Here is a 22814-nt window from a genome sequence, read left to right on the forward strand (position 1 = left end):
GCCGTGGGAGAACTGGAGCACTGCTCTCCCCCTCACCTGCAGAGGGAAAGGGCAACTGGCAGCAGGGTGCTGAGCAACTCCTGCGCTCCCAGGCAGCTCCCCTCACCACCACGTTTCTGGATATATGGTACCCCCTTGCCTGTAAGCAATTCTCATTTTTTTAACACCATTTCTGACAGTCTTGGAGAAGCCACGATGGTATTTTCTTTCCCCAGGGAGGATGAGGTACTGAATTCACCTTTCCTCCAATGCCAGCCGTCAGCTCCTTGAACCTCTGAGCCCCTTGCAGAATTGTCTGTGACCTGTTTAGAGAAGGGTCCTCCCAGAAACCTTCACTGCAGACAACCATCCAGTTCTCCCAAATGGAGTCACATTCACAAAAGGCTTTCAGAAGGGCTGGGAGCAGTCGAGAAGTGAGTATGTCTGCAGCAGGCTGGGTAAAGGCCATTCGTGCTTTAAGGAAGAGCTCTGCAGCACTCACTAGATAGTTGTAACACTACCTTTGAAGCATTGATCACAGATAATACAGTATCACACTAAGATTAAAGTACCCAGTATAACTAAAACCCAGGACCAATGGGACTTACTGACCAAAACGAAGACAATAATTGTCTGGATGGAACTTGCCTAGCATCTAATTTGGAGGGAAAGTGCATGTGGCTCTTCGCTGCTAGGCTTATTTGACTCGAATTTGTGGCTGATGTAAACACTTGCCAAAACGGAGCAGAAGAAGGTGACTCTATTGTAAGCAAAATGAATGTAATTCAGGAGATAAGGACTTTATAATTGCTGCTATATGGCAAAAGCAAAGGATTTCATTTCAAGTAGATTGGAAAAAATACATTTTTAATACTGCTGGAGGCTCACAAAGCTTTTGGATGGCTGCTGGCTCACAAAGCTTTTGGATGAAAATTAATATCTAGGAAGGTAGGTTTTCTGAGTTAGGTACTAAACTGATGGTGCAGTTTATTTTCCCCATACATTTGCCTGCTATAGTATTAGCAAAGATAGACTCCTCTGAATTTGAGACTTGTATTTTTAATATTCTATGCATTAGCCTTGAGGGAGCAAAGAGAGGTGAAAGACTAGATGAAAGCAATGTAAGAAAATACACCGGAGTCCAGCAATTATTTAACTAAGCCTTCTAACCCACAACAACAGTCTGAAAATACTAACACATAATTAGTTTTTGACTCTGGGAGACAATATTGGACCATGGCATACACTGAGAGTGTAGCAAATCTGCACAGATACTTGTGCAGAACACTCTTTCTTGACAGCAGTATAACTGTGAGATACGTAGTCCTGAGATATGGATAGAGCTTATTTATTTTTGATATCTTTATGGCGTAAGTATTTTGATTACCTAAACACTCTGATTCATTGCATCTTTCATTATTTATTATGCTCTTTTCTCTCCACCCACTTCATTTTTACTTGGCATTTTTCTCATCCTTGATGGAAACCTTTAGAGGGGAGGAGAGTGAAGTAGCTGATTTTATGGATCTTTTTTTGCTTTTGCCAAGCATTGCATGATGTGGCTGAATTTATATTCAAATGCATAAATAAAGTTTATTTCAATAGCTAGGACAGGCGTCTTTCTGTAACTTAGTCTAATGGACTTTCTAAGTAAGTCAGACGTGCCACATCTGGACCTTTATGTGTCTGGCACTAGGGCCTTCTAGGACCAGCAGGTTAGACACTAAACCCCAGGGGTACCACTTTGATTTTGCACATGGGAAACCATGGGAGGTCTTGAGGAAGGTTGTCCTAAGGCCCCTGATTGCTCCCCCCAAAGGCTCAAGTTCAAGAATCTCAGGGTAGCTTAATGTTACTTCTGTTTTGTCCCTGTCGTGGTTTAGCCCCAGCCAGCAGCTCAGCACCACGCAGCCGCTCGCTCACTCCCCCTACCCCGGTGGGATGGGGGAGAGAATTGGAGGAGTAAGAGTGAGAAACACTCCTGGGTTGAGATAAGAACAGTTTAATAATTGAAATAAAGTAAAACAGTAATGATAATAATAACAATATAATAATGATAATAATAATAACAATATACAAAGCAAGTGATGCACAATGCAATTGCTCACCACCCACCGACCGATACCCAGACAGCTCCCGAGCAGCGATCGCTGCTCCCCGGCCAACCCCCCCCCAGTTTATATACTGAGCATGACGTCATATGGTATGGAATAGCCCTCTGGTCAGTTTGGATCAACTATTCTGGCTGTGCCCCCTCCCAGTTTCTTGTGCACCTGGCAGAGCATGGGAAGCTGAAAAGTCCTTGACTAACATAAGCAGTACTCAGCAACAACTAAAAACATCAGCATGTTATCAACATTCTTCTCCTACTAAATCCAAAACACAGCACTATGCCTGCTACTAGGAAAAAATTAACTCTATCCCAGCCGAAACCAGGACAGTCCCTATTTTCCTTTACACTATTAACATTTGTCTGGGTGGCCAGACAAGCTGCCCGCATGGGGAGGGTTTGTATGAGCTCCAATACGCAGACAGATCTCACTCTCTGGGCAGCAAGCTAGGCAGTTCCCATCTTCTCCACCTCCAAACTTCATGCAACATTTTGCAAATGCAGGCCAGCATCTCAGTGGATGGCAAGTTGTACAGGGAAGGAAGGACGACGAGAGAAAATGGCGCGTTTTTAGCTGCTTTCCCCATAGCCCACCCGTCCTGCCACAGCGCCGTATAGCTGCAGGACCGGGGCAGTGGGCAGGTAGGCAGTAGGAGGACATGGCTGAAAGCAGGAGGCTCCTTACACAAGGCTGGAAGCCAGGTGGCATAAACCAGCCAAGAGCTGGGCGAAATCAGAAGGTGCCTTTATCTGCTGAGTGGTAAAACAGAGCTGGAAGCCTGGAGAGGACCGAGAAGAACCAGGGAGAGACATTGCACAGGGGTTTTATTGATGGAGCAGAGAGGGACAATAACACCGTCCTGTGCAGCCCGTAGAGCTCTTTGCCAAGGGGACCAGGGCACAGTGGGGCTGTACGAGAGCTGCTGGGCAAGAGGCAAGGGAGGAGGGCTTCCCCGGCTGCGGTGTGCAGGGCTGCCCAGGAGTATGTGCCTGGTGGAACAAAATGGAGTGTTTCTCAAGATTCTTTTGTAGTCTGAGAAACTGGTCTCTGGAGATTTGGTATCAGAAAGATGATGGGGCAGTCTGGAGAAGCGGAGGCAGCAGGTTTGACAGGCAGACTGAGTGGGATGGGCAGATGGCACATGGTAGCGTTTGTGTGTCAGCAAGCCTCAGCTCACCGTTCCTTGGCAGGAGATTCTGGAGCTTGAGGAGCCCAGAGGCACACTTCTCCAGGACCAAAGGTTCCCTTAGCACAGAAATATATTAACCATAAAACTTAATATACCTTGAGAAGAGGAAAGCAGTTGGAAGTTAAATGATTTACTTATCTTAAATATTTACTTGGGTTTTTCCCCCTACTTTTTAGAAAAGCTGTGTACAGTAAAAAGAAAAAAAATCCTCCTAATAATAGCAGTGATTCAGACAAAAATTATTGCTTGGGAATTTTTTTAATATCATGTTCTTTATTTGTGCTCCAGGAAGATACTATTTCCCTGTTTCTTCCATGAAGACATGATGTATTTGGTGATCCAAGTTTTTCCACTGCCAATGCCTCTAGAGCAACCATGAAAATGCTGTAACGCCCGTTGCTTGGTTTTGTGGTTTCTTATTAGGTTTCTGCAGAGTCCCTACACAAAAGGCTCCTCTTAATGCTTTTGTCATAGATGTCACTGCTTACAAGTATTCACGCTGGTAGTCTTGGAGTCACCATATACTTCAAACTCAATTAAAACTGTGGAAGTCCCTAAGAAGATTGGCAGGGCAGAGCCGCTGATGCTTTTGACAGTGGGTAGCCAGGGGAGAGAGAGGGAGCTCTTTTTTTTGCCTTTGCAACTTGCATGTTCTAGCTACCATCACATCTAATTAAACCCTTGCAGAGAGGGTAGATGTTTACTATTGCAAATATTCTGTATTTCTACAGCAAGATTTATAGCATTTGCCTAACACCAAAAGACATGAGCAGAGGTTCTGCAGGCGTGAAGTTGGTCTTGCTTTCTCTGACCACGTATCGACGGGCTTTTTGGCAGCTCGAGGTTCCACCGGAAATGCAAATATTAGGCAATGTTCGATTTCAGGGAATGTTGTCTTCTCTGTGCAAACGGTGACGGTAAGGCAGATGGGGCTGTGTACGGCCCCTCCGACCCTGAACCTCCAGTCCAGAGATAGAGAGTATTGAACAAAAAAATGGTATTTTTCAATACCAACATTGTCAAAGATCCTCTGTCCTTCCAGTTGGAAGTACCCAGGCAGATCTGGGCACCAGAGCAAAAAACACTGAGGGATTTTAAAAGACTATTTTTTATGAGTACTAGTGGTACCCCAAAGCAAGATGAGGCCATTTTCTCTGTCGGAAATTGTTAGGGTATCTGTGACAGCCATGGAAAGTTTAAGGTCACTTTACCTCAAGTTACCAACACATCATTAATCTTTCAACTTAGAAGCACAAGTGCGACCTCATTAACTGAAACATGGGTTCTTTCACTAGAGTTCCTCTGGTTTTCGTTGCAGGGTGGTTGTTTTTCTGGGGTAAGGAGCAGAACCGGTGAGTCACTCTCTGCACCAGACTTTTCAGGCCGCTCGTAATTCAGAACACCTTTGTAATTAACGAGAAAGTAAAAATCGAAGCGTGAGGGTGGGGGGGCCGGCGCGGCCGGCTCGGCAGGCCGGGGTAGGGCAGGGCAGGCCGGGGTAGGGGAGAGCAGGCCGGGGCAGGGCAGGGCAGGGCAGGGCAGGGCAGGGCAGGGCAGGCCCGGGTAGGGCAAGCAGGCCCGGGTAGGGCAAGCAGGCCCGGCCCGGCCCCTCCACGGCCCTCTGGGCCGGCCCGGCCCTCCCCTCCAGTCCCCGGCCGGCGGTGGGCGGGCTCCGCGCTGCGCCGAGGGGCGCGGCGGGGGCGGCTCTGCCCTCCCCTCCCCTCCCCTCCCCTCCCCTCCCCTCCCCTCCCCTGCCCGCCGCTGCCGGCCCCCTCGCGGGGAGGAGGGCGGGGGCGAGGCGCTGGGCCGGGCCGGGCCGGCGCTGCCGAGCCGCCGGGAGCCGCAGAGGTCGGTCGGTCGGTCCCGCCCGAGGTCTGCCCGGAGCGGCCGGCGGCCCCGCGGTGAGTGGGCGCCTCGGCGGTGCTGCGAGGCGGGGGAGGCCGGCACGGGGGAGCGGCGGGCCTCGGGCCGGGGGGGACGCGCGGGGCGGCGGCGGCGGCAGCGGGGTCTTGCCGTGGGCCCGCCTCGGCTCTCCGAGGGGGGCTGCTGCTCACAACCCCGCTTCACGGGGAGGCTGGCAAGGCGGTGCCTCAAGACGAGAAGAGGAAAATAGAAAATGAAAGCCAGGGGGGCCAGGAGGAGGGTGCTCGCTGCTGAGGTGGGGGTGTCCGCCCGCCGGAGGGGCTGGGTGTGAATGAAGTGGTCTTGAGATCGAGAGGATGCGAATGAATGCTGTATCAAAAACATTGGAACTTCCCTTCCACGGTTCCGGAAACTTAAATGTTGGTTGGCTTCCGAAGTGCTATAGGGGCTCTCAGCAAAAATCCGCAATTTCAGGAGTGTAAGAAGTGCGTGGGTTTCTTCTTGCCGTATGTTCTTCTTGCAGATTTTAATTTTTTAAAAATACCAGTTTTTTAAGCGCTGCCTTATCGGGTGCGAACCATGCGCGTGGCTTTTCCGTTCAGAGCCGGGCGCGTCCCTAGCACACCCCGCCGTCCTGCGTGGGCACCCCGCCGTCCTGCGTGGGCCGCAGCGGGCCCGCTGTCCTGCACGGGCCGTGGGCACCCCGCCGTCCTGCATGGGCACCCTGCCGTCCTGCGTGGGCCACGGGGGGCCCACCGTCCTGCATGGGCCGCAGGCGGCCTGCTGTCCTGTGTGGGCACCCCGCCATCCTGCGTGGGCCGCGGGGGGCCCGCCGTCCTGCATAGGCACCCCACTGTCCTGCGTGGGCCGGGCAGCCTGCTGTCCTGCGTGGGCACCCCGCCGTCCTGCACGGGCCGTGGGCACCCCGCCGTCCTGCATGGGCACCCTGCCGTCCTGCGTGGGCCACGGGGGGCCCGCCGTCCTGCATGGGCCGCAGGCGGCCTGCTGTCCTGCGTGGGCGGCCTGCTGTCCTGCGTGGGCACCCCACCATCCTGCGTGGGCCGCAGGCGGCCCGCTGTCCTGCGTGGGCACCCAGCTGTCCTGCGTGGGCACCCCGCCATCCTGCGTGGGCCGCGGGGGGCCCGCCGTCCTGCATAGGCACCCCACTGTCCTGCGTGGGCCGCGGGGGGCTGGCAGCCACTGCCCGAGGAAATGCCTTTGGGGCAGCACTTCCTCTGCCCGTCCTCGCTGCCCGAACACAGCTCTCCGGTGTTTCACCTTTGCTAGCTAATGGTAAAGGCAGGAGGAGGGTCCTAATGTAGAAATGACTTGCTGAAAATACTACTTAGCAAACTTTCTAACAAATCCCGTTCGGATGGAAACTTCTGGAGTAACGCGTGAGGCCGCAGCCGGTTATTTTCAAGGAGGATCCACTTCAGGCAGGGCAGGGCAGTGTGGCTGTCACACTCGATGTACAGCTGCTTTCTTGGAGATGAGCTGGCTTTCCTGGAATGGCTGGCTGCGAGTGGGGCCGCAGGCTTCCACGGGACCTTCCCAAAAGAGGCTGGGGGCTGTGCGAGGCCAGCGGGAAGCTTTGCTGCGCTGCTAGGGAGAGCTAACATTTGAAGGAGGAGGAGATCAAATATTTCACGCAAGCAAGGTTTTATTGTCCAGGTTTGTGGATTTTCCCGCTTGAGTTAATGGCTGGTGATTATTGTGCTGACGGTAAGGTAGCTCTGTTCCCAAATGTGTTCTGTAAATGTGGTATGTCGTTTTACGGTTCTTAGTAAGATTTCAGTATTCATATGACTTTAAGTGTCTTGTTGAAATAGATGTTTGTAGCTTGAATGTTTTGTTGGAGGATGTTAAGGATTTTATCAAAAATCTGAATTTTCTTCCAAGGTACGTTCAATGCTATTCCAGTGCCTATCTTGGTGTTATCACGGTAATATTGAATTTCCTTGTTGCTCAACAACAGTTGAGAGATTATTTGAAAAAGGCTGTTGTCCAGCAAGAGTAAGGACAAAGATTTAGTTATCTAAATGTGGTGATATACTTTCCTTTTATACTCTTAGGGTGAGATTTTCCAAGGGCCCAGAGGTAGTAGCCCAGCTCTGGTTCAGTTCACATGGAACTTGGATTTCTGATTCACCTGCTTCTCCTTTACATCTCTTCAAAAACTGTTCACGTCTCTTTAGATTATGTGTTTATGCATTAGTATTTAAGTGCATGCAACTTCTCATGTCTAGCAAGCGGGTACATGAGGGTGGGTAGTGATTGCATACAGTGACGACTCATGCACATGAAATGTTGAAAAATAATCTGGAAAACTGTGCTTGGTGTCATAGAAAGAATACTTTTGATTTAGTTTCTACTCCTAAATGCTCACATCTTAACTTTAAGCTTGGAATATGCTATTTCAGCAGGTGAGTGAGTGTCACAATCCATTATTCTCTTACTGTCAAGGTGACTGTGATCTGCAACAGAGAGAGGAGGTCTGAGCCAGCAAGGCCCTGTGCTGCAGGTAGTGTTTCCCCAAAGACAGATGCTAGCTCACCTCTGCCATGTAATGGGATCAGTAAGAAAGGCCCAGGTGGGATCCATAAACAGTCTGTAAAAGTCATCAGATCTCAAGCATGCTGTACCTCCCCATATCTTTATTTATGGCCGTCACTTGATAACAGAGAGATACTAGAAATGTGCTCAGTTCTGTGTTGTAGTCTATTTCCTTGTGTCTTAAGTAAAGCTTTCTGGCAGTCAGACACCCCCTAAAGATCTTATTCAGGCCAAAAGGAGCTGATAAAAGTGAATTCGAGGCATACAAATTAAGTTGTATGTAAATAGCAGCTTTCATAGAATTGCTTAGGTTGGAAAAGACCTTTAAGATCATCAAGTCCAACTGTTAACCTAGCACTGCCAAGTTTCAAAGCAAAAAGCACAGGAGCTCCCTTCCCAAGTTAAATGTACAGAATATCTTTCAGTAGGCTGAACCAAAGGCTGTGGGGCAGGGTGTGGGTTTGGGAGGGGGGTATGTGTGTGGGGGTTGTTGGTTTGGGGTTTTTTTTTTTTTTAAGAACAAAATCCAGTTTTACTAGGCAAGCTTGGGCTAAATGGTTACAAAAATAATACAGAGCAATGCTTTCAGGCAGAAAAGGGTAAAACGGGTGTTGGAGATTGTGTCATTTCCTAGTGTCCTGACATCGCGAGAGGCTGTTACTGTGTGATGAAAGGCCCTCTTCATGCCACGTAGAGAAAGCTGTCATGCAGGTCAACACAAAGATCCAGTATATGCCCAGAGTTTAGTAGCCAAAGATTTTTACTTAGAACATTTCTCCACTGCCAAAAAACCTGGGTATCATCTACTATGCGGAAGTTTTATGGCACTGTGCAGAACTAAACAGAACTATCTGGGTTTTTTGTGCTCGAGTTCCCTGGCATGTTAAAAAAACCTCCCAGGTTTGAGTGAGCTGTCTATGAGTCCTGGATGAGGGAGAGGGTAATTGGAAGGATTTTCATTACTAAAATCTTGACTAAAATCTCAGGAAACAAACTCATTCAAGTAATTTGCTACATGTAAAAAGTAGTCTGGGGGTGACTTTTTCCCCCAGCTTTTACAGTATTGATTTGCTGAGCTTTGGGTGAAAAGCTTTTTGATTTGCAACTCTGTGCTTATGAAATGAATGAAACTGCTTGATCAAATACAACTACATAATGTGCTTATGCAGAGTACTGCAGACCCATGCTTTTGTGTGCTATATTCACTTCATTCTCACTATGTAGTATTTGCTTTTTTTGTAAGTGCTATAAATAATCCCTGAGCGGACTTTGCAATGCATTCTGTATGGGGGAGTGAGATTAGATATCTGGAGAGCAGGGATGGGTTCTCCTCCAAGCATGATCACTATGTGATCTTGAGTATGTTACTTCTTGCAGTGCACGTTTCCCCATTGTAAGGATCCTAGTTCTTCATATGGCTCTTCTGAGCCTATAATTATTCTAAAACACAATAAAGATACTGAACTGGAAGTCATTAGCCAAGGGAAGTTTGTCATAAGGTGTTTATAGGTATGTGATACAGTAATTATGCATGGCCAGGAGGCTGTAAGATAGAGGTTTGGAGTAATCAAGAAGGCAGGTAGGCAAAACTGAAGGTTTCTTCTCTTTCCTTCCAGTGTACTAAGTGATTGACTTGTATAACAAGAGTCAATATGGAGACAAATAAATACACTTGAAAATTTACCCCTAAAAATATGTATGTGTTAAAGTTCTGGCTGGATTAATCTTTGGATCCAGAACTCTCAGTTCTTCTTTTGGTCCTGGTCCTTATAATTGGAGGACACAGATACCAGAAATAGAACTTGAGTTCAAACTACGGAATTTTCCACTTAGGTCTCGCCTAATCCAGCAGTGTATTAAAGCTTAATTTTTCCTTTTTTTGGAGTGTGACTTTCCCTAAGCAGCTCCTCTGCCTGTGCTGCGAACAGCTGGCACAAAGAGGCATGTTCTCCCCTGTTGTGCTTAGAGCTGTTTTCATCTTTCTGGTTTGCAGACCATCCTGCAGATCCAATGCGTGGTTCAGATGAATTAGGCTTAGAGTTGGAGGTATGGGAGTATGGAACAGGGCAGGAGCTGTAGAAAAGCATTGATGCCTTGCTAGAAATACCTGGTAGGTGTGGAGAATGAGAGGTAGGTATTAATAAAGTATCTCGCACAGAGCATGGGACCTGGCAATGCTGTTTAGTCTGCCTCGGCATGTAACAGAGCATGAGTTGTATAGGTCGTGATAACAGGAAGGCGTACATCTCCCATCTTAATGCAGAAAATCCACCCCTGCTGATGCCATCGTGCTATTCACAGTTTTGGAGCCAGGAAGGTTTCTGTTCAAAACACAGCTCCCTTTCAGTAGCAGTCCAGTGGCAGACTGGCAAAGAGTGAGCTGTGTTTGGTTATTTGAAGGGATGCAGGAGCTTACCCAACAGAGACATTGGCTGTTTCTGGGTCTGTAGTGAATGTAAACACCTTTTGGGAGTGGAGCAGAAGACAAAATGCGAACCCCTGCTTCTGGTATTTTCTGTTGGCTATCTATCGGTATGTGTCCTGCTTAGGCTGTTTTAAGACAGTAGGTACTTGGGATGGTATTGTCCTTTCTAGCTAGAAGAACTGAAGGCAGTTCATCTCTGTCTGAGCTAGCAGACTGCTGGAGGCATGGCTGTGTGTAAACCATTATATAGGGCTGATGCCTGGCACTTGGGATACCTCTATATGACAGTGTCAGACCTGGAACGAAAGAATGGAAATTGTCTGCTCCAGCCAGCTAGACCGAGGTCCAAAAGAAGGCATTTCCTCACTGCCTAGCTCTACGATCAGTGCCTTGTAATGGGCTGACTGCAGGGGAAACGGGTAGTTTAAGCACCACACTTAAACTCACTCACCTCGCTTCTCCCCTCACATGTTTTTGAGGACTCACACTGAAGTGATAGTAGCAGTGAATGTTTTATAACTACTTGTGAGATGTTGATAAGTGAACAAATTTTGAGACAGACTCTTCAGTGGCATCCTCAGCATGGCTAGCTCCAGTACTGCTTTAGTAATTAATGCAGTTGTAAACATTGCATAGAACATTAGCTTGGTTGGTGTTTGCGCTGCACAGAGAAGGTGTAATTGGCACGTAAGGGGTATGTTGTTACTGGCACATCGGGACTTCAAGGCAGCGTTTGGAAGGGAAGCCTGGGAGTTAGATTTTTTTTCAGGGTTCTGCTGCTGTCCCTGGCCTTGACTCCATTGTAGCACCAGGCAAATGGGTTTCTGGCTGAAATTTAACTTCCAACGTACTAGTAGTTAGCAAGTATTGTGGCTAAAAAAGTTTTCTGGAGGATTCTGGATGTTTTCTGGAATCTGGGAGTGCTGTATGAATGCCGGCAATCACTGTTGGTATTGTCAAGTTTCATTAGGGCTTGTCCCGGCAAAACTTCGCTCTTTCACATTCAAGCAATATATTTCCAATATTAAATATGCTTTGATATAATCACCTTGTTTTACTGTTTGTAGGCAGCTTGTACTAGTTCAAGTGTTCTGGCAACAGTGTTCTGCCTACCTTGCATTGTGCCCATTAATATGTTTTCCACTTGTGTGTATTGTTTTGGTGAGATGTAATTTACTTGAAAACCAGCTTTTAAAAGTGTGAAGAGCATTCCTTGCAATGTATCATTGGCTGAAATAAAGCCACCGTGTAAAGATTGCATATTCTTAGGTAAAAAATCTTTACAATATTTGGCAGGTGTAATCACTGCATTTAAAAAAAAAAAAAAAAAAGTATCAATGAGATTTAGACCAAGCTGTGCAATGTTAGAAATATACTAATTGTAGTTAATTTTCAGCAACTGAATTGAAGTGACTGTTGGACTACAATAAACCCTGTGTCTATCTTCGCACAGTGGAACAGGCTGCAGACAGTGATTTTTATCAAGGAAGCCTCCCAGAGAGACAGTGCTGCTGCATTCTTTTCCATTTCACAACATTGCCAGCAGCAGGTTTATTCTACAGGATATCAGCTTCCCTCCTAGGGAAGGTGATTCCTTGCTTAACAGGGATATAATGGGGAGGCTCTTTCCAAGTTTACTTGGAAATTGCTTTCTCTGTGTGTAATTAAGACTCTTAGCCCTTGCTTTTCATAAATACTGTATTCACTCCATTAAAAAGTCTCATGTAGCACATTCACTTATGTTTTAATGAAAATGGTCCTTCTTTGTGTTCTTAGGGAGTCCTTGAGATGGCAGCAACGGCAGAATTCAACAATGTCCATTCAGTGACTGAAATGCCAGAAGGAGACGATGCTAAACGCAGTTTCCATCACAGAATGTTCTTGGAACCTCAAGAGAAGAAGAGAAGCATGAAGGCTCTGGTGGTTAAGCAAGCAAAGAAAACCTGCAGCTGCACTCCAGACAAAGTTAAAGACTATGTTTTCAGTTTCTTGCCTGTCTTGCAGTGGCTTCCTAAATACAAACTAAGAGAGTACCTACTGGGAGACATAATGTCTGGTGTGATTGTGGGGGTCTTACTAGTCCCACAGTCAATTGCCTATTCTCTCTTGGCGGGGCAGGAGCCTATTTATGGTCTTTATACGTCCTTTTTCGCTAGCATTATTTATTTCATATTTGGAACCTCCCGCCACATCTCAGTTGGCATCTTCGGTGTGATTTGCCTGATGGTGGGACAAGTGGTGGATCGTGAAATACAGAGAGCTGGCTATGACTTAGAGTCAGCTGAGCTCAGTGTCCTCACAGATACAGCAGCCTATGTAAATACCACCATTTCACCTGTGAATCACACATCGCAGAAGATGCTCTGTGATAAAAGCTGCTATGCAATTACAGTGGGAGCCACCATGACCTTCATAGCTGGAGTTTATCAGGTAAGAGGAGGTGGACAAACAGGTATTCTGTGGAAATAGTTTTAATTCTTTAGGTGATTGTCCACATGAACAGCCTGCTGAGCTTGTATGTGTCTTCAATCTGCATCCCAGGGGAGCAGACACAGGGAGCACTGGAGGTCTCCAGTTACTGTGGTGCAAGAAACTCCTCTGTGTCCTCTCCTTTTTTTTTTAAATAGCATTTTGTGCTTGCATTGCTACTCTGTTGGGGACTGTGAGGACCTGCAGGTAACCACCTGCTGCTCTCGCACAATCTGTTCACCACCTTCCTCACTGTGGCCTTGAAGTGTGGGTTTTGATGGTGGGGTTTTTTGTTATTTTGTATTTTTTGTGGGGTGTGGTGTTTTTGTTTTGGTTTTGGGTTTTTTATTTTTCCTGGCCTATAGCTTAGGCCTCCATTTCATTGGGCCAAAATGTGGTGTGGCAGCTTTTAATTCCAGACTTCAGTCATTTGCCTTTTCTTTTATCAAAAAATAATCTGGACAGTAAAAGTATCTTCAGTTTCTTTTTATTTGTCACTATACTTGTAAGACTTCACTGTTTGCCCATTCAAAGCCAAAACAATGCCATTATATGAAAAGGACACTACTGAGATGATAAAATATATTGGAAATAAACCTTTTTAAGTATTATCATATTAAAATGTATTACTCAACAATATTTTACCACTCTATCTCTACTTACTTCTTAGAATTCACTGCTGGCTGAAATCAAAGCAGGTATCTTTTGGTTTTAGTGTCATGCATTAACCAGAATGGATTTAGTTTTAACAGTACTGCAGAGCTGTGGTATTTCAGTTTGTGAGTTCACATTCATTTGTTCCTACAGTGACCTCCATCACATTACACATCCTCCATTACAGCTGATCAAACTGTAGAGGAGCAGAAAAGGAAGCATACCTGTGATACTTTAAAACACTGATTTTTGGACACAACCTAGGACTTTTTCTTGTACTGCAAGTTAGTGTTGAGTAATTTCAGAACTATTCTGGGACTCCTGAGGTATACTGGATTTTGTGTTTCATCACTATAGGATGGACACAGTTTGGGAGTTGTGAATTGTGCTTAATGTTCTTTGCAAGTACAATTAAGTTTCTTTATATGAAGAAATCAGATAATTTTATCTTAAGTTTGTCTGAATGTTAGGCATATTCTACTCACTGTCTCTGCCTGCTAACCAATAGGTCTTCACACCCTCAAGGTTTGTTTTTTTTTTTATTGGAAGCTCCAACCAAAGTCACATATTCTTTGTATCAGAAACTTTACAATCAAATCACAAAAAGCAAGCCTGCTCACACCAGTTGTCTACAGCATAACTAAGAAAGACAATTATTGCTGACGTTTTACAGCTAGAAAAACCTTTAGCTTAATTACCAAGGTTGTGAGGGAGCCTTTTTTTAGAGCTTGGCTCTGAGCGATGTCCAGTGAGGGCAGGTCCCAAACCTGCCTTCTCTTCAGTAATGCTTTGTGGGCCATGTGAAGTTTCCAGCCATGATCCTAGCCTTCTTTATTTTGCCTTATCTACGTAATAGGATATATCAAATTGACACTACTTGAAGTTTAATACCTGTAAGTTCTGGCCTGCAGTCTTCAGGTAACAGTGTAGACAGCCCTGTTGCTCAGCTCAGGGAATTAAAAAGTTTCTAGCAAACTGCTGTGAGAAGGTCCATGCTCCATTTGGCATGAAGGTTGATGGGGAGAAAGGGACATTTACCAGATGCGAAGATGCATGTGTAGGGTAGGTATCCATAAAACCAGTCATTCTCATGAGAGAGCACTAAGGATTTGTCCATTCAACTGGCATTAATAAAAATGAATGATAAGGCACTTTAAAAATTTATCTCTATTTATATAATCTGCATCACAAGAGTTTGCAGCTCATATACTTCTGAATCAGATGCACCAAACTTTATGCAGTGCAAAGGACAGCTGTTATGCCATAAGCTACCATTTTATTGCAGGGTACGAGTTCAAGTGTAAGACAGACAAAGACAACAAAAAAGGTTTTGGATCACTGCAAAGTTCACAGAGATTATAAGAACTTGAGACAGAAATGGCAAAAGTAGCCAGTATTTCAAATGCTTTTTTCCCTAGGTTTCTTTGCCTGCTAGGGCAACTAGGAGTTGCAGCTGAACCAATGAGCAAACAACAAACAGATTCAGAGTGTGAAGACGCCCAAAAAAGCCTGTTCTGTGTTAGAATTTCATTTAAGTGCAGTGTACCAGGAGCAGCTGAATGCTGGAGACTGTTTTCTCCATGCTCAGACCATGCCTTGTCCTCCAGGGCCATGCACAGTGGGGTTTTTTGTTTGTGTTTGGTTTTTTTTTTTTTAATCCCACCTCCCTCCAGAGGCCCACAGTGATGACATCTGCAAGATTTGCATCCTAATCTGTTGTGTGTGGTTGATTCCTTCCAGGTGGCCATGGGTTTCTTTCAAGTGGGCTTTGTCTCGGTGTACCTCTCCGATTCACTGCTGAGTGGATTTGTCACGGGTGCCTCCTTTACCATCCTAACCTCACAAGCCAAGTATCTCCTGGGCCTAGACATTCCACGGAGCAGTGGTATTGGTTCCCTCATAGCCACGTGGATAAACATCTTCAGAAACATACACAAAACAAATATCTGTGATCTCGTCACCAGCTTCTTGTGCTTTCTTGTACTTATCCCAACCAAAGAGCTTAATGAACATTTTAAATCCAGGCTCAAGGCTCCAATACCAGTTGAACTAGTCGTGATTGTGGCAGCTACTCTGGCATCTCACTTTGGGAAGCTGAGAGAGACTTACGGCTCGAGCGTTGCTGGACACATCCCAACTGGGTTTCTGCCACCCCGACCTCCAGACTGGAACCTGATTCCTAATGTGGCTTTGGATGCTATCCCCATAGCTATTATTGGCTTTGCCATCACTGTCTCCCTGTCAGAGATGTTTGCCAAGAAGCATGGTTACTCTGTGAAGGCCAACCAGGAAATGTATGCCATTGGCTTCTGCAACATCATTCCCTCTTTCTTCCATTGCTTCACAACAAGCGCAGCTCTTGCCAAGACTCTTGTGAAAGAGTCCACAGGCTGTAGGACACAAATGTCTGGCATGGTGACTAGTTTGGTAATCCTGTTAGTCCTCCTTGTGATTGCACCTTTATTTTATTCCCTTCAGAAATGTGTCCTTGCTGTCATAACCCTTGTAAACCTCAGAGGAGCCTTGCGGAAGTTCAAGGACCTGCCAAAAATGTGGCATTTGAGCAGAGTGGACACAGTGATCTGGCTAGTTACTATGGCAGCCTCAGCACTCATCAGTACTGAGATTGGTCTTTTGGTTGGTGTTTGCTTCTCTATGCTCTGCGTCATTTTCCGAACTCAGAGACCAGAGGCACCGCTGCTTGGCTGGGTGGCAGAATCTGAAACATATGAATCCCTATCTGCTTACAAGAACTTACAAACCAAGCCAGGAATTGTGGTGTTCCGTTTTGAAGCACCCCTCTACTACATCAACAAAGAGTGCTTTAAATCCACCCTATACAAGCAAACTGGGGTCAACCCCGTCTGGGTGAAGGCAGCAAAGAAAAAGGCAGCAAAAAGAATGCTTAGAGAGAAAGAGGTGGAATCTGGTGGCAACCAGACCAGCATCTCCATGGATTTTGTCTCTGAACCTCTGGGGTTTCACACAATAGTGATTGACTGTTGTGCAGTACAGTTTCTGGACACAGCAGGAATACGCACGCTTAAAGAGGTCTGCAAGGACTACAGGGAGATAGATATCCAGGTGCTACTGGCCCAGTGCAATCCTTCGGTGAGGAGTTCCCTGATCCGAGGAGAGTTCTTTAAGGAGGGGGAGGACCACCTTCTCTTCCACAGTGTGCACCAGGCTGTGGACTTTGCATTGGGTACACAGGGGCACAGTGGGACCAGTGCTTCCAAGAACTAGTTGTGAAAAGGGAGCAAGCTGGAACAAAGCCTGGGAAAAAAAATGGCTGTGGGTCTGTATGTCTATGCAATATATATGCACTTGGATAAAAAGAGGCAGTAACACACTGGTTACTGTGCAGTCTGGTTTGATGCTTTAAATTTGCCTGGCGGGTATAGTGATTCAGTAGGTGATACTGAATGAAGGCAGTTCTTGATTATGGCCAATCTGTGAATCTGATTTTCATGTGGTGGTTCATCTTATTTCTCCTCTCTTTTGAACTTTCCATGTCTCAGTTCCTGTCTGAGTTTTGAGCATCAGTATTGAAGTCTTTATTGCAACCCTGTCTTTAGAGATGGGATGGGATTTTGAAGTAGTCTGGGCATCCTGTTCAGCCGAATAATGAGGCAACTCATTTCTTGTCCCTTGTTCTGGCATTGCTTTTCCATATCATCACACCCTTATATTTTTCTAAGGAATGACTGGCAGGGACTGTTTGCTCTGGCCTTTACTGTGGAGTGATTGGTTGGTGATTTTGTAACCTCCCTGAATTTGAGACAGATAGATAAATAAAACCTAAACGTGCATGAAAAGGTCTTAATGAATAGTTTCTAACCACCTATCACTTTGTCAGTCTCCTGAGAGCCTAATGCAGCCAGGCAATGAGGGCATGGTTATCTCGTTTGTACCTGGGCCTTTACATGCCAGGAAAGTTTACCTCTTTAGCTTGAATGGTTTTGGAATGACTTTTATTCAGAGGTGACTGTTTAGAAGTCCGATTCATGCTTATGGTCAGTCGTTTGTTTTCCTAATATTTAGGTGCTCTTTAGAATTATAGGCATTAGATATGGAAAATCTCTAATTTTTGAGTTTCAACAGAAGACAGCCCCTTATAGCCAGTTTTATATGCCAGTCAGACAAAAGCACAGCATCAAAATGAACAGGGCCAAATAGATTATCCAACTTCTGTCCAAATTTGTCCATGTCACACAGGCTTCATGTGTGAATGCAGGTTTTATTGACCATAGACCCTTTATGCATGCTCTGTCATGGACTTTATGTAATAGGGATGGACAAGCCAAGAAGTACAGCTATTAGAAAACGAGCCAGAGAAATTCTTTTCTGAAAGTTACTTCACCATGTTAGTGTAAGTAAAACTTTGTACTTTGATTTTAAATTATGCAAAACATTGAAGAGTGCCTGTTCTTCATGCTGAAGTACAAGCACCAGGTGGAAAGAGGTTTTCTCTTCTTACACCAATAGAAAACAATTATGAAGGCAGAACTGAGAGATTAATAGTTTTTACTGAGTACCAGCTATACATAGTACACAGTACATCCTTGGAAGATGGTGGTTTCTCCCAGGGGAGTTTACAGTCTGAATTGCAGGTTCTTCACAGCTTTTAAAAGGGAAAAGGTGTATACAGACTATACTCTCATCCTTAATCGTTCAAAAATAGTGAGTCAAGAGTCAAAAAAGGAATAAAATGCAATATGAATCATGAAACATTTTCTAAATAGGAAGTATATTTTGAGTTTAGGATTTTCTTTTTTTTTTCTGAGCTTCCTTTCTTTCTGTGAAAGCTGAAATGTCACATATCACTTTGCTCTAGGAGCTGGGGCCTCAAGAGAAGGACTAGATAGCAGAACGATGAGTCCCAGGACCTGACAACCTTTATATGTTAACTGAATTTTCTGCATTTTTTAGGACATGATAGCAGCATATAGAAATAATGGGGGAGGTGGGGAATGGCTGTAGCATATATTGAAAAGGAGCACATAACTGAGGTTCGTGCATTATGTGTTCTAGAACTGGTGGTGTTAAGGAAACAAGTCTCCAAGTATCGGAGAGAAAATGCTAAAGCTTCTGCAGTATTCAAAGAACACAAATATTGTTCTTTCTCAGCCTTAAGGCGTGCTTATACAAGGAGATGAATCCCAAATAGCTACTGCTGAATTTTTTCTTTTCTGCAGTAACCTCCTGCATGAACTTTTTTATTCTGGGCTAAGAATCCCTTATGCAATTTGGATAGTTACAATTACTGAATTGGTATTTACCGGAGTGGATTAGCCTAAGCTGTATAAAAGCAGTGAGGGGTGTTAACGCCTACGCAGGGAGCGAGTGCAGGGTGGAAGTGATGTTCAATTCCTCGCCATACCTGTTTTGTGTTGAGTTCCTACTCAGCTTGGGAAGGCTTGTCGCCGCAGGGGTTTGTGCCAGGCTTGTCGCCGCAGGGGTTTGTGTCTGGCCGCTGACGGGCGGGCTGGTGGCGGGGCAGTGGTGCGGACCTGTGCACGTGCGTTCAGCTGATGGCAGTGCTGTGGCCTGGGGGAGTCCCTTTTCAGCACAGTTTGTTCACGTTACCAGAAAGCATCTCCAGAACTTTGAACAAAAGCCTCGATACCATTTTTAAATGCTGATTTTTAACTAATATTTTTCCCGAGAACAGTGCTAGAAGCAGTGCCGCCTTCTCAAAGCCCTGATGAAAAATTACAGCATAGCAAACAATAAGCAGTGCATGTTGTTGCGAATGTTCCTGCCTACCTGTAGCTACTTATTCTCACCCCTTTGCCCCTCAGGCATGCGCAGCTGAGAGGGAGAGGAGAAATGAGTAGCCAGCCAGGAGATTTCCTCTAAGGCAGGTCAGCCATGGATGGGATAGAAGTAAAGTAGAAATTGCTCTGGGTAGAAGTGAAGTAGAAATTGCTCTGGGTGATTCTGTCCTCTTTACACTCACAACTCCTCTCTCCTGTACTCCTTCCATGCTCACCAGGTGGAGATTTTTTTGACCTGTGACCATGCACAGGTTTGTGTAGCCAAATCCTAACTGAGAAGGGGAAAACAGTAATTATTTATTACAAGATGTTTTTTCAAATCCATTTCTACCTGTGCCAGGAAGGGAGGAATAGCAATGTTACTTCCAAGAAGTATGCACTTTCCACAGCTAGCAGGATGCATATTTGTAGCTCCTGGGTATTTGTTTACCTAAAAGCACAATAAAACAGCTAAAAGATATACTGAAGTGTTTAGCTAGAGCACATCGCATTTGGCCTCAGTGCTGTTTGTGCAGCTACGACTGGCAATATAGCCTCCAAATTCCATTTGAAGCAAAACACAAGAAATTGTATTAAAATGCAACGGCAAAAGCAGCCAGCCAACCAAAAGAACAACTTTTAATGTTATTTAAGATCATGTCCAGTGGTCATAGTATTAATAAGTCTATATTAATGCACATAGCCCTAATTAAAAGGGAACAGAAATAAATGCCATTTGTCAGAGAGTTAAGTATAATAGAGAGTCCCTTGGAATTAACCAAAGATTAGAGCCTATCATGGCTGGAATTTCTTAAAACAGTGGGTTTTCAGGGATTTTCCTTTTAGGCCTAGAATCATTTTTTAATAGAGGCATCAATCTGATTTAAGCCTACTGGCAAGAAGCACCTTTTGTTTGAGTATGTTTACGGAACCTTTACAAGTAATCTAAGAATTGGGGACCACTGATTGAAAACTGTTGCCCTAAAGATTCTGTTTTATAAAGGAATTTCATATATATATACACACGTGTGTGTGTGTGTATATATACACACCTTATACATATATATGTGTATATATATATACACACCTTTTATATATATACCTTTTGCTGCTGTAGGATGGATGTAGCAGCTGTATATATCCATTTATGCTTTCGTGACACTCCTGTTTCTGTCCTGAAAAGGGCTCTTTTGCCTTTTACTGTTTTAAATGAACAGTGGAAAACATGTACCAGATTTTATAAGGGGAAATCTGCCATACCCACTGCCTTCTACACCTTCTCTTATCCCTGCCACACAGTTTAATTTGTAATCTATAGGAAGAGGGAATCTCAGAACACTTGTTTCTGGGTTTATGCATCTGTCTGGCACAGGAACGTTCATCCCAGGTGCAACCTTCAGAACCCCAGGCCAGACTGGAAGATGGTATAAATCAGTTGATCTCCATTCCCAAATGTACTAATCAGCAATTATCAGTCCAAATGAAGAATTAAGAGATCATTAGCACATTCATTAATGACAAAAACACAGCATTATGGAAATTAACACTCTCGGCCTCAGCTGTACTAAAGACCCCTGGAAATGTCTTTAGTAGTCTCTTGCTTGTCAGGCTCTTTTCTTACGTTTATTGCTGCTAGGGATAGTAGTGTCAGTTCATCCTAACATGGCAGTTGTGCTAATAAATGTTTCACTTGTGTGAATGTTTTGACACGGAAACCATTTTCAGTCCACTTCATAAAACAGGGAAAGGGACTGCAGTGGGGCACATGGTGCTTATTTTTGGGTTTATAATGACATTGCCAGCCTTAGTCTTGTGTGATTTAGTGATCCTGATTTCCTTGTAAGCCGTTGCAGCTCCATATGCTCCTCTCTAATTCACTGCGAGACCCACCTTCACCTTCTTGACGCTCCTTTCTGTGTTTTGCTGTAAGACATTGCATATGATTGACTGTCAATAGAAGAATCATTGCCTTTGTGTATGTTGCTATTATGTGTGACCTGCTACTCAATTTTCATGCTAGATCTTTTGATAAGGCTAAAGCTCCTGAAAAGAGTGTAAAACAACCACAAAACCCCACCAGTCCTCTGGGTGCTGGGGCTGGGAGAAAGGTGGCTGCGGGCAACTGGCAGGGGAGCACCACTGTGCATGTCCCGCCACGAGCATGCTGGATGGAGCCTTAGCCTGGTGTGGGGCTGTGCGAGGGTCTGTGTAGCTGCAGGAGTAATGGTGCTACCCAGGAATGACAGATTAACGTGGAGGTGTCTTTATTATGAGGCTGCTGTGACACTGTGTTATGCAGCCATGTGCCTTTCTCCGTAACAAGTGTAATAAATGAGCAGGAACTCGGTCCTGTGCTGTGCTGCTGTATGAGTCACTGTCCCAAACTACATATATAAGGGATTTCTGTTTTCATGCTTATTTACTTTTATCTAATACTAATCTAAGTCTGCACATGGCTCTCCCAAGCCAGGGCAGCAGAGCTTCCATGACTGCTGCACTCCTTCCCTGTTGGGCTGTGGTGATGAATGGAAAGGTACTCTCTTGGGGAGAAAACACAGCAGTTCCTTTGTTTCCGCTCACTTCTGCTGGCTTGTGCCAAGAGACATTAAAATCCACTGTTGATGATGGGTCTGAAGTGCAGAGGTGAGGTATAACAGGCAGGAAAGCATCCTGGCTGCCGTGCCAGGGTTTTAAGCCGGTCAATACCCAGCTGCTTCCCAGAGCCTTGTGCTGAGGTCGGCCGTCAACTCTGCCTGTGCCAGGTCCTAGATTGAGGCTCACCTGGTGCAGTCCAGTCTTTTTGCGGCCAATTCCTTCCTTGAGAAGACCATCAACACTGTGCATCTCCCTGGGTCCAGTTCCCTGAAGCTTTCCCCAAGGGCTGCGCTCACTCCCTGTTCCCCACCACTCTTAGCTACCTGCTGTTGTCTCCAGTGCTGCTGGTGCAAAGAGCTTTTAAGAAGGTTGAAGTCACATCACTCGCTTGTCTCCGTTCCAGACATGGTGCAGGAGCACCTGTGCTGGCCCTGCAGCTGGGCACACAGGCAGGCGCAGGGCTCACCTGGGCCCAGCGCTGACCTTAACCTCCCTGTGCTCCCAGCGCAGTGAGGAGCACACCTGGGCCGTAGGAGGCTGCTGGTCTGGAAGAAGATCATAGAAACTGGAACAAGAGGAAACCCTTTGAGTTGAGGGTGAAACTCTTCAGGCAAATAGTTTGTTTCAGGGCATTAACTTCTGTTGTGGGGTTTTTTTCCACATGCTTTGGAAAGGTAATCAAAAGATTGAGGTGATTTACTTTTTTTTTTTTTTAACCAACATAGCTAAGCTTATGAAGCTGTGACGCAGATAGCAGTCATCTGCTGCTAATGCCATACAAGGTGCTTTCTATCTGTGTAACTTATTTTGCTTTGCTGAGCCTCAATGTAGGATACCATTGTGAGACTTCAATATTGATGTAACTGTCCACGCTAGAAGGGCTTTGCACTTCTACTATGCTGGCATAGATGAAAGGAGCAATGTCTTTAGTGCAGACTTTGCACTGTGAATGACCTTGTTAAGTCCCAAGAATTACTTGCACTTGGTTATCATGTTTGTAAGCCTTTGTAGGATCAGCTGCTCATGTGAAAAACTACTTGATCTTTATTAGTTCAATCAAATTCCACCTGAAGTGGAAATAATTCTGAGTCTTGCATTTTCTTTTGAGATCATTACAACGCTAAAAGTGAGGCCTCTGGTTAGGTAAAATGGCAAATATTTAATATATATATATTTACTTCATAGTGTAATTAGTAACTTTTATTTTCTAGATA

General features: G+C 45.2%; 1 protein-coding gene across 2 annotated transcripts; it reads left to right on the forward strand.

Moving 5' to 3' along the window:
* Positions 1-5152: 5152 nt before the first annotated feature.
* SLC26A2 (solute carrier family 26 member 2) lies at positions 5153-18591 on the forward strand. Of its 2 annotated transcripts, none has more exons than XM_075714926.1 (3): positions 5153-5180; positions 11900-12553; positions 14987-18591. In XM_075714926.1, exons 2-3 carry the CDS (start codon positions 11912-11914, stop codon positions 16490-16492), a joined length of 2148 nt encoding a protein of 715 aa, XP_075571041.1. In that variant the 5' UTR covers positions 5153-5180; positions 11900-11911; the 3' UTR covers positions 16493-18591. The 2 variants fall into 2 exon arrangements, with proteins under 2 accessions (XP_075571041.1, XP_075571042.1); XM_075714927.1 differs by lacking the exon at positions 5153-5180 and adding an exon at positions 5598-5627.
* Positions 18592-22814: the final 4223 nt, after the last annotated feature.

The sequence above is a fragment of the Pelecanus crispus genome, chromosome 8 (genome assembly GCF_030463565.1).
Source record: "Pelecanus crispus isolate bPelCri1 chromosome 8, bPelCri1.pri, whole genome shotgun sequence".
In the NCBI taxonomy this organism is placed as follows: domain Eukaryota; kingdom Metazoa; phylum Chordata; class Aves; order Pelecaniformes; family Pelecanidae; genus Pelecanus; species Pelecanus crispus.

What these genes read in the sequence shown, in the direction of transcription:
- SLC26A2 (XM_075714926.1), top strand. Translation starts at nt 11,912, where the DNA reads ATGGCAGCAACGGCAGAATTCAACAATGTCCATTCAGTGACTGAAATG. An exon ending in TCATAGCTGGAGTTTATCAG is followed by an intron (nt 12,554 to 14,986) that starts GTAAGAGGAGGT and finishes GATTCCTTCCAG; the next exon opens with GTGGCCATGGGTTTCTTTCA.